This window comes from Eucyclogobius newberryi, unplaced genomic scaffold (genome assembly GCF_026437365.1).
Source record: "Eucyclogobius newberryi isolate DKJ021-1_F unplaced genomic scaffold, fEucNew1.0.hap1 SCAF_4, whole genome shotgun sequence".
Classification (NCBI taxonomy): Eukaryota; Metazoa; Chordata; class Actinopteri; order Gobiiformes; family Gobiidae; genus Eucyclogobius; species Eucyclogobius newberryi.
This window is the reverse complement of record NW_027316056.1, coordinates 25155755-25167223: the sequence shown is the minus strand read 5'-3', so window position 1 is coordinate 25167223 and position 11469 is coordinate 25155755. Positions and strand designations below refer to the sequence as shown.

Sequence of the window (11469 nt, the reverse complement as noted above, 5' to 3'; positions counted from 1 at the left end):
GAGATGGAGAAGATACAGAGCCACTCGCGTAATGGTGAACGCCAATGAGAAACCGACAGAGGCGACGCACAAAGGAAAGGCCATCAGCAGGAGCCAGGAGTGATGCAGGACATTTAGGATGAGCGCTGGGAGGGACAGCACCAGCCTGAGCAGGACGGACGTCAGCCAGGAGTACAAGGACAGAGGGGACAGGAGCAGCGACACGGTGGAGTCACTCAACGACACAGCCTACACAGAGAAATGTAGTTATGCATAATCTGCTGTGGAAAATGTCTATTATGTGTTCAAATACTGTTAAAGGGGACATATTATGCAAACTCAAATGAGCTTTTAACCTTATTACAACAGTGTTTCCTCATCATTAGTTTGCTCAAAGTTGTATTTTGATTGATTCATGCATGTTTGAGTAATCCTGCATTGTCCTGCAACTGAGGCTCGAGTGCTAAGACAATTCCTGTTCTTGCCTGCCCCCTATCCCCGCTCACAACCCTGTATTTTATTGTAATCATTAAGACTCTGACACATTTAGGGTTCTAAAATGTTACATAGGCACTAGTCAAAATAAATAAATACATGTGAATGAAAATCTGCTGCTGGAAATGTCACTATGAATCATTGCTGCAGTTTTGAACAGGAAGTAAATTAATATTTTTCTATTACTTTGCCATTTTAGTTCAATATTGCGGTTTGCAAATGAACAAAATGTAAAATGATGACCAAATAATGTTATAGCTCCTACCTACAAAAAAAGAAAAGCATAACATGTCTCCTTTAAACATTTATTCACTCCTTCGGGGAATCCTACGGCGGAGAGCTACTTCTATAGCCACAGGCAACACTGCATAGGGCATTGTAACCATTGTAATTGTAATCATTGAGACGGGAAGAAGAAGTGTCGTGAGAATGGATTTGACGACCTTCTTAGTGAACTAGTGATGATAATGTTGCTCCAAGTATTAAAACATACATTTACCTCACAGGGAGGATGGTTGTCGTTGGACATCTGGGACTTCTGCAGCCCTACGTATGGAATAAAACGAGCATAAGTAGAGCTGATCAAACACATTGCAAGTAACTGAAAATACTGCTCAAGGACTTACAAAGGAAAAGGAGAAAAAGGGCCAGTCCGAGCAAAAGCCTCATTGTGCAGCTTCTAAGTAAACAATTATAAAAGACGTTGGCACAAAGCTGGCATAATCCACTCAAACATTTGACCCACATTGTGTATTTACTGAAGGTGAGAAGTTTAAGTGGTACATAACTGTGATAACCTTCTAGTCCATAAGCTTTAGACTTCCTCCGTCTCCTTTTTGAACTCACTGACATGTATTGACTGCATTTTGATTAATTTTGCATTTTTAAAACATTGTACATGTTCAAAATAAGTAAATCAGATCAGGTCAACATGTCTGGCAATGATGCATTTGATTATTCAAGTCTAGTTTCCCCAAGAAGTTAACAGGACTAACAAACTCTATGATAATCACTCAAATGTATTGCAATATTGCATTACTGTAGCCTAAAACCCCAACATAACCCTACAACAGAAACCCAAGAACAACATGTGGACAGTTGTTTGGAGCTCAATTTAAACTAATGGACTGTAACATGTAATCATTTTGTACTGAAATACATTTAATTCTAATTCTATAAGCAAAGCAGAAAGAATTTACCCAGAACTGCTCCTGTAGAGTGAGCAAGAGAGAGTAGGTCACTGCTTGCCTCCCAATGCCCTTTACTAGACCAGCACAACTGTGATATTTGGGACTGGCAGACTTCAGGGCTTCCTCTGAACAGGGAGGTGTTCACAATTTTGGATTTTAGCGCCATCTGTTTGAATGGAGGGGCTAAACCAATTGGATCATTTGAATTTCCTTACATTAGTGTCAATCCACAATCTGTCCATCTCATGTATTATCAAAATGTGAATCCAACAGTGTTTAACTTGCCCTTTTAATCAATTCATACCACACATATTTTAAATTCCTGTGTGAAAAAAAGAGCACTCAATGAAGATCACACAACAGCACAATAATCCCCATATTTGCATATGGTCCAGGCTTCCATGACCAACGATGAACCCGTCCCCTGCAGGAGTCGCGGCCCCTCACAGGACAATGATGTGTGCTTTACCTGCTTACTCTCACCTTCACCTCAGTCTTAAACGATCACCGCGCCCCCCCGCTCTCCTCAGACTCCATTAAACCCCCCCCCTCATCACCACTGCAGCCCATCATTAATCTCCCACTCCCTGCCGAGACACCAAGGAGAGCCTGCCACAAATATGTGCCCATCAGCCGCCCAACTGTCATGCCTAAAGTGGCTTCCTGCCTTTGACCATGTGGAGTGGAGGAATCCTGCTCCGTGTGATGTATTATAGCTACATTTATTATATGCAACACACAACCTGGGGCAATGATCATTATTGAAATCGTGCTCCCAACTGCCGCATTCGCAATAACAATGATCAGCCCCCCATTTTCATCACGCAAGATACATTTACATTGCTTTGGTTGCACTGTTGGGTTGACTGTGAGGGGGGGGGAGCAAGAGGGCAAATAAAGCTGAATGCGTGGAAATGCTATGTAAATTGGGTAGATTATTATGTAAACCTGTTCTAATTCTTCTAAATGCAAATACGCAAAACTCAGCGACACAATGAGTTTTGACACGAGGCATGTTGAAGGGGAAAAAAAGCTTGAGATGTTCAAACAAAACAGAAAAGGAGAGACTTTGTGGCAATCCTGGAAAATTTGTATTCTCCGCTTTGCTTTTCCCTTCATGGATTTGCCTCTTACTGCAATATGTTTTATTTCAGATAATTCCCTCTAAATTTCTACGCCACGAATCACATTTCGAAAAAGTAAAAAATGACCCCATTTACTGCCCTGTGATAAGGTGGATTCATATTTGCTTTTAGGCTGCAAAGGAAGATGGGATTTTGGATTTCTATTACTGGCATTGCATCATCACTGGGATAAGGCACCTCCACCTTATGATACACAAATTAAAAGAATAAATGTGTAAAAGTGACACTTCTAACTTATTATCACCAGAATTAAAATATGGCAAAGAGTGTAGGAATCAAAACCCATCTTAATCCCCCTGTGGTATAAAACGCTGTCTCGTATTCGCACATCCCCATCAATAAGAGATGGAAAACGGAGGCTGAACAGGTGGACGGCGACAGCGTGTAAAACTACTCTGTCAAACTACTGAGCAAATCAAAGACAGCCCTCGACGTGAGCAAAGTCGCATTCACCATTCGACGAACGAACTCTGCCCATCATCTCACTAAATGACAAAGTAGGGACCACAAACTATTTATTTTGCAGCTTTTAAATCGTCAGTAGACTACTTACAGACAGGAAAACAGAATACAAAACGTGTAAAACATAATGGACAGTTGTGAACATACACATATGCACATACAAATGATGTCGGTTAAATAATAACGCAGCGTTCTTCTGTGTTATTCCAACAACATACATACACCTAGAGGGGAGAATAAACATCTACACATAAATATGGTAACAAGCGGCTGGAAGGTGTTGAGGAAACGGACTCGTTACATACACACATTTTACCTCGGGAGAATTTACAAGGAATCCATTTCACTTACTAATTATGTGGAATGCAAATGTTAAAAAAAAAAGAGTCACGTAAAACTACTGTACAGCAGCCCAGCGTGCACTGCTCAGACACTTGCACGTGCATTCGGCCGTAGTGCATTAGTTAAAGTTTTAAAATAATGACGGGCTCGTGTAGAGGCCTGAAAGCTCATACGCTGCTTTCTCGTACCAGACCGTAACTGTTCTCTTCAAATACTGGACGCGGAAAGGATGTCCTCCACCAAATGCTTGTAGACCCACGCGTCTCCCTTCAGCCGCTGTCGACGGACCCCCACGACGTCCAGCTTCTGCAGGAAGCACACCTCCAGCTCAAACGCCATGGTCACCTTTCCAAAATCCCCCCATGTCTGGCACTTCAAGGTATACCTGGAGAGAAAGGAACGCAAAAACCTTGTTAAGTGTTTGCTCAAGAACGCAATAGAGACGGCAGATTTGTTTCTTTCCTACCCTTTCTGTGTAAAGTCGACATTTTTCTGGGGCAGAGCAGACAAGATCTGATTCAAGACTTGATCTGGGTTCGTCTGATTAGTCAGCGTCACATTGTACAGCACCTTAAAAAAAACAAAAAACAGCAACAAATTATTTTAATCCACAAATACCAAATAGATGTTATGAAGCAATCAATAATTCATCTTCCTCGACTTTCGGAGCCCACCTTGATCTTGCGTGGTCGATCCCGTGGCCCTCGTCGCTTGCTTGGAGTGAGCATGGTGATTACTTTGTCCAGGCCTCTCTCCAAGGAGCCAAACATTTTCCCCGCCCTCCTCTTCTTACCACTGTCTTCACTTCCGGCCATGTCCAAAGATCGAGATCTGGACACGACGAGGAGAAACGCGGTACATTCACTTTGTACTGTAAAACAAAAGAACGGGGGAAAGAAAAGACTCCACTCACCTTCTGTCGGGGCTCAAGGCCATTATTTCAAGATTTGCAGGTTCAACGTTCTCTGCTGCCTTCTTTATCTTCTGGTCTTTGCTGGCACTACCTCCAACTAAAACAAAGAATAGACCAGTGTACTTTAATTCTGTTATTTATATTACCGTATTTTCCGGACTATAAGCCGCACCTTTTTTCTGAGTTTTGGCTGGGGTGCGACTTATTACTCCAGAGCGACGTGATATTATTCGTTATTCTCACACTGGCAACCGCATTTCACATGTTTATTATTTTTACACTGATAACCGCAAGAGGGCGCTCTAGGCTCTAAGCGATGCAGAAGAAGAATCAGCACTTCTTCCATCTCCGGAGTTGTTTAGAAGTGACACAGAGGAAGAAGAAATCAATGGATTTAGTGATTTGGGGTACTACTGATGCTTTAGTAAACTTGTAAACATGTTCTTTATCTGAATAACTTAATATGTTACGTTAACATACCAGACACTTACGACAGTTCGTTGTCTGTGCGTCATGCAGCTGAAGGTGTTACGTTAGCATAGGAACACCATTTCGCCATGTTCTCTAATCTGTTATTTTAAATTGCATTTCAATATTAAATGTCTGTTCTTGGTCTTGGATTTTATCAAATAAATTTCCCTCAAAAATGCGACTTATACTCCAATGCAACTTATAGTCCAGAAAATACGTATGTGACCGAGAATGTTTGAAGTAAATTTCCTTTCAGACATATGAACACACGGAAAAAAGCTTGTAACGACCAAACTCCCAAATATCAAAAAGGCACAGAATCAGTGGGTTGACACGGACAGAGGTGGGCTTTGGTGCAGCGGAACACGTGTCACTACAGCCCACGTGGGACAGTGAGCAGGGGAAAGAGACAGCTACACCTGTCACGGCACACGCCTGGGGACCGCCACACACGGACCACGCGTATGTGCGCGGTCACGGTCACAACAGTGTCGAGAGCCGCTCGGAGAACAGAGGCCGGCAGAAGAGCAGCAATCGTACACACATTTCAAGGGTTTAACACGAGCTTTCTCCACAGAAGCTCTTGAGCTAAGTTATGACAAAGCTTTGGAGAGGAAACTAATGAGGCTGGACATCTGAACAAAACTCCCCTTGACAAATAATTAAGACCTAAACGATTCTCCATTCATATTAGTGTCCTTGACTTTTAGATAAGTGAATAGAATTAGCGTCCTGATAATAACCTTACCTTGGAGTTGACAGTGATAAGTGTCTGGGAGCAAATGAGTGTGTGTCCATTTTAATGGCCCAATGACAGCTAAATCATAGAAATATGAGTGGCCCAGGGATAAAAACAAGCCCAACAAATGAGTATATTACCAGAAGACAATTTACTTGCAAATGTGTGGCATGTGGCTGTGGCACTTGTAATAATAAACGCTGCGTGAGGCGAGAAAAAGACTAAATGAATAGAAAGCAGTGAGCAGTGGCAAATGCAAATATTTGAATGAAGACAGTTGATAGAACATCAGATTCCTTATGCAGGCATGGCTCTAATTATGTCTCCTAGGTCTTACCTCTTGGCGTAACTGAGGTTTTGGTGCCGATATTGTCATTGGGAGTCGTCAGTATGTTCTTGTTTGGTCGGCTGTTCTTTTTACTGGATACAGGTGTTTGAGGAGGCGGCACCAAAAATGTATCTGCATCTCGCTCCTGCACAACTGTATTCTCTTTATCTTCTGTGGAGTGCTCCTGGTTCTTTGCTCGCCTCTCTGGGTGGTGCCTGGCTGCTCGTCCCCTTTCTGGCATCGGGCTATAATCACATCTCTCTACGACGGGAGATGTCATTTTCTGCAGACAGACGCATTCACTGGTTACTCATGATCGATCATTAAAAATGTGTGAAACACAATAGTGTAGATGCAACATACCATCACTTTGTTATTTGGGGTTTTATCCCGCCTCTCTCTCACACCTTGGGGTGTTTGTGATTTAAGGAATGGGCCATCGTCCAAGTATTCAGAGCAAAAGTCCAAAGAACCAACAATAAAACCATCTTCATCTTCACTGAATTGAAGAGATTCCTTTGTCTAATAAAATGTAAAGAGAATACAGAGCATATAAAACTACTCCTTCAGAGGTAGTTAAAATGGTGTGTAGGTTGTAAAACTGAGCATGTGAAGCACAGCACAGAGGATTGTGGCTCTGTAGTCTGACCTGGAGTCCCTGGTGTAATGGAGAGCAGGAGTCCTCATGGAGCAGTGGTTGAGCGCGCAGTCTGACAGGCTTACCCCTTTGCTTCTTTGACAGCAGCAGCAGGTAGGTGGCTGTGGTGTGGTCATACCGCCACTGTCACAGATCACAGCAATTAGAGGGCATTTCTACCAACAATGGCCAAGATTTACACAATACAAGGACTTAAAAAAAGGGATATTGTAAATTTGACAAAGAAAACACAATTGAATGAGCTAAATTAAAAGCAGGGCACACCTCTTTGACTAGCTCAGTTGTGCTCCCTCTTGATCGCTTCATGTTGACAGCCATCTCAGTGATACAGTCCTCATCAATATGGCCCAGCTACAAAGACAAAACATTTCACAAATAATAAATAATATTTGTGTATACTGATGGAAAAAGTACTAGTATTTGTATTTACCGGCAGCCTGCTGTGCCACTCAACAGGGCTGTTATAGTCTTTCAACACCCAAGGATGATCCAACAACTGTCTGACAGTAAGACGAAGCTTGGGGTCCACCTAGAGGACACATAACACACTACAATTCAATTTGAGCAGCCCTTAATCAAGCTTTGTGATTAATTGATTGAGGAAACAAGAAAGGACAAAACAAGATTTGAAAAACATGTCTAGATTGTAAAAAAATATATAACAAATATTTCACATGAATTAAATAATTAACATGGCGACAAATCCACACCTGCATCATGTGGTTCATGAGGAGAACGCTCCCAGCTGAAAGCCAGTGAGGGTTGTCATATTTGCCTCGCTTAAAACAAAACACAAACACTGTATTAGAACATTATAAAACAAACCATAATAAATATACAATTGCCTTCTGGCTCTGCGTCCAGTAGAACACCAGCAGGGACAGAAGGTGCGTGCGTATTCATGCGACATACCGTGATCTTTCTGTACAGCACCATGCAGTTGTCGTCGTCAAAGGGCAGGTACCCACAGAGCAGAGCGAACAGCAGCACTCCCATACTCCATACGTCGGCCTGGAAGTTACACATCACACAGCACAATTTCAGCTTCAAGCGTTTCAGACAGGATTTCACAGCTCAGTTGCACCGAGTCATGCACCAGCAAATATGATCAGCACACCATGAAGAAGCAAAATGTGGAACAGGCAGGTAATCATTAAACTTGGTGGAAAAAACAAATGGTTTTAAGGGGTAAAAATAGACAGGTGCAGTTCTGGTATAAACGTAGCAAAGATAAGACTGTGGTTTTCATGGTTTTCACCTCTGAACCGATGTAGGCTTTCCCCTGGATGAGTTCTGGGGCAGCGTAAGCGGGGCTTCCACAGCACGTCATCAGCTCATAGCCCAGACCGCCCTGCAAGAGAAGAGCATTTACACTGTGTTTGTGTGCTGCAAAGTCTAACAGCCAGACAGAAAAGGCCACTTATTCTTTGCATTTTTAAAAGAACAGATAATTCGTGATATTTATACGGAAATACATAAAAATACATTTTCAGATACCTTAGGTCGGGCACACAGACCGAAGTCTATAAGTTTTAAGTTGTGATCTCCATCAATCAGCAAGTTTTCCTGAATAGATAAACATAAACATCAAGATATTAAGAGACATCAACATGAAATTAGTTGAGTAGAGCTGCAACTAATGATAATTTAGCTATTTGATTAATCCAGTAATTGTTATTTGGATTAATCGATTAGTTGTTTTATTGTGAAAGGTCAGTGAATATAAGATTTGTTTTTAAAGCAAATTTAATCCAAATAAAGCTAAAGTAATGCCACTTGAGGACATCTTGATCAAATATCCTTGAAGCGGACCCTTGGATACGGACCAGAACCTCCCGCCACAAGAACAGTTTCTTTCCCTCTGCCGTTGGACTCATGAACACTTCTTAAACACCTGACACTTTAACTATAATTTAATCACTCACTGCACTGTTCACTTTCTGCACTACATATGTGAATTTAACTGTACATAGTAAGCCTATTTTTATTTTTATCCTACAGCAGATTCAAAAGTTTTTTCTTTAACGCATGCACTTTTTGATTTTATATTGGTTGTTTTATCATTGTTCATTGTTTTATGTTGCACCAAATCGCCAAAGCGAGTTCCTCTGTTTGCGAATTCTGTTCATTAGCAATGGCAATAAACATTTTCTGATTTAGACAAGAATAGTAAATTTACATGTTTTCTGTGACATTTGGGGGCATTTCTCACTTTGTCTGAGCCATAAACCTCTTTTCATTAGCACAAGGCAAGTTTTGGAGTCATTATTAGAAAACAAAATTAGTGGATGATTAATTGATTAACTTGTTTCAGTCCTAATGTTCAGTACATACCGGTTTAAGGTCTCTATGAGCGAAACCCTGACTGTGGACATAGGCAATAGCTGACACAATCTGCCGGAAAAACACCCTGGTTTCCTCCTCTGGGAGACGGTCTTTGGCAATTATGTAGTCGAACAACTCTCCACCTGGACAATACTGAATGGAAAAGTTTAGAGACAACAAGAGCTTCCAGCTCCAAAGACGGTGCTCTTTGGGTGGTTTGTTTGGTTTGTTATTTACCTCAATGACCATAAAGATCTGCGTTGACGTCTCAATAACTTGGTAAAGGCGACAGATGTGTTGATGACTTAAATTCCTCATTGCATCTATCTCCAGCTTCACACGAGGCAGGTCATCCTAAAGGGAGGGAGTAACACCAGGGCAATTTACACACAATTTAGTCAGTTTTTCTACTGTTGTTGCATTTTCTACAGCTTGAGAAATTGTAAAATGCACACATTAACGTGCCAAACCAATCACAACAAATTGGGCACAAACATCATATTCAAAACCGTGAAGAAATTACCCCAAGGTCCTTTTTGTTCATTATTTTTATGGCAACCTTTTCTCCTGTCAGAATGTGCCGCCCAAGCTTCACTTTAGCAAAGCCACCTGTGTAAAAAAACACAATGAAACAGACACATAGGTCAAACAGTATCACTAACACGACAATATTAGACTCAACGACTATTTTACTAGACATTACCTGAGCCTATTGTCTCATAAACTTCATAATATTTGTGCAGTTCGTCCGCCCCACGCAGCTCTGTCCTTTCTACTGGCATCGTCCCGACTTCTGCACAACAAGTACAACAAATAGCCCCGTTTGACATCAATATGAACAATAAACTTTCCATTTCACAATTCAAACTAAGGAAACGTATCCCGTAAGGTAACCACATACTATGAAGAAGACATGAAGGATTTGTCATCACGCGCGTATCTGATTCGTGTAACAAAGCGGAAGGCAGAGGATTTACCTACAAATGTGCCCAAAATCGTCACAGAAGGTTTTATAAAAGAGTTACAAATAAAATCCGTGCATGTGGACGAGCTGCAGGCGAGTGTTTTGTTGCTGAAGTTTGAATTTGGCACGTCGACGTCAGCACGCACTTCCCACTTCCGGTTTGTGTGTGTTAGCGCCCTCGTGTGGCACTGGATAGTATTGTTACTCGCATTCGAGGAAGAAAAAGCAAAGGTAGAGCTACAGTTCATTCAGTTCATGACTTAATCTAATTGTACAGGTCTGATACATGTCATGTCTGTTTAGATTTCCTTTCCAATCCATTGTTGTCAGTTTTGGAAGATGAAAAAGCTATCATTTCATACAACGTGCATTTCTACATGCAATGTGTTGTTTAAAGTTGAATTAGTCAACAGAAATATAAGGGACATAAATATATTGACAATGAAGTGAATCATTCAAAATGTTGCCTTTAACGTAGATTTGATGAGCCACCACACATTAAATAAGGCTTGGAAGATAAATTTTAGGTCTGTATAACATCAAAATGTTTGAGAGCAGAGATTATAAGAGCAGATTTTACAGTAAAAAGTACTACTTTTGGTTATTTGGGTCAATTTAGCAGGAAGCCTGCGGGCCAACAAAAATTGGTGCTGCATTAGAGTTTGTGTGCCCCAGCTGTTTCACATCCCCTTGCACATCTTATTCTTTAGTTAAGAATATCCATAATTGGTAGTATCCTATTATATTTCTTCTTTTCATAATATTGATTTGCAAAATTATCTTACTAAAACAAAATGTAAAGGATGTAAAATGTACAGCTGAAAACATAATATATTTAAATTATATTTATTAATTGACCTATATTTAACCAGGAAAGTCCAACTGAGGTGTAGCATCTATTTTTCAATATTAAGTTATGTTCAGAATGAATTTACTAGTCTAGAGTTCAAAGAAAATAGTCAATCAAAAGAAACACTATTTCTGTGGAACACAACAATTTACATGTTTCAATCTTGCCTTTACATAGTTTAAGATGAAAAAAGTGTTGAAACGTGTGCTCAGTTTGACCCTTCAGGTATGTGGGGGCCAGAGCTGACCAGAGGTGTATTTACTGCCTGTGCGTTCACCTGCGCTGGGTGGAACCCTGTAATCAGGAAAAGGTGAGAGGAGAGAGTCCAGCTCTTCTGTCTGCCCGTCGGTCATTTCACTTTCATACTTGCACTGGCTTGAAATGTGTTTTAGCCAGTACACAGTCCAGTTCACTGTTGGCTTACTTCTTTATTAACAAAATGATCTCATCTGCAAGCCCAATCATTCACAATGTTACATAAGAACTCATGAAAATCTATAGGGGGGCAATGTTTGAGTGATTGATTGATACTTTTGCATGTTTCTCATGGTCGTTATGAAAGAGTCCGTCGTTAAGAAACTAAGTGGTGTTTAGGAAATGTCCAGGTG

The 11469-nt window shown here is 41.0% G+C and overlaps 1 protein-coding gene across 2 annotated transcripts; it reads right to left on the bottom strand.

The window, feature by feature from the left end:
* Window positions 1-3467: 3467 nt before the first annotated feature.
* Window positions 3468-10170, bottom strand: melk (maternal embryonic leucine zipper kinase). 2 transcript variants are annotated; one of them, XM_072463710.1, is made up of 18 exons: window positions 10025-10170; window positions 9751-9840; window positions 9571-9656; window positions 9285-9401; window positions 9057-9200; window positions 8220-8288; window positions 7981-8073; window positions 7635-7733; window positions 7433-7501; window positions 7153-7251; window positions 6987-7073; window positions 6714-6845; window positions 6428-6586; window positions 6074-6347; window positions 4527-4623; window positions 4288-4444; window positions 4080-4183; window positions 3468-3998 (listed from the first exon to the last, which is right to left on the bottom strand). In XM_072463710.1, the coding sequence occupies exons 2-18, from the start codon at window positions 9827-9829 to the stop codon at window positions 3821-3823; spliced, it is 2043 nt and encodes a 680-aa protein (XP_072319811.1). In that variant the 5' UTR covers window positions 9830-9840; window positions 10025-10170; the 3' UTR covers window positions 3468-3820. The 2 variants fall into 2 exon arrangements, with proteins under 2 accessions (XP_072319811.1, XP_072319810.1); XM_072463709.1 differs by having other exon boundaries at window positions 9949-10165.
* Window positions 10171-11469: the final 1299 nt, after the last annotated feature.

Coding starts and splice junctions, on each gene's coding strand:
- melk (XM_072463709.1), bottom strand. CDS start 9,976: ATGACAAATCCTTCATGTCTTCTTCATA. Junction 9,657..9,750: donor TTATGAGACAATAGGCTCAG/GTAATGTCTAGT, acceptor TTTTTTACACAG/GTGGCTTTGCTAAAGTGAAG. Junction 6,348..6,427: donor CCCCAAATAACAAAGTGATG/GTATGTTGCATC, acceptor GTCTGTCTGCAG/AAAATGACATCTCCCGTCGT.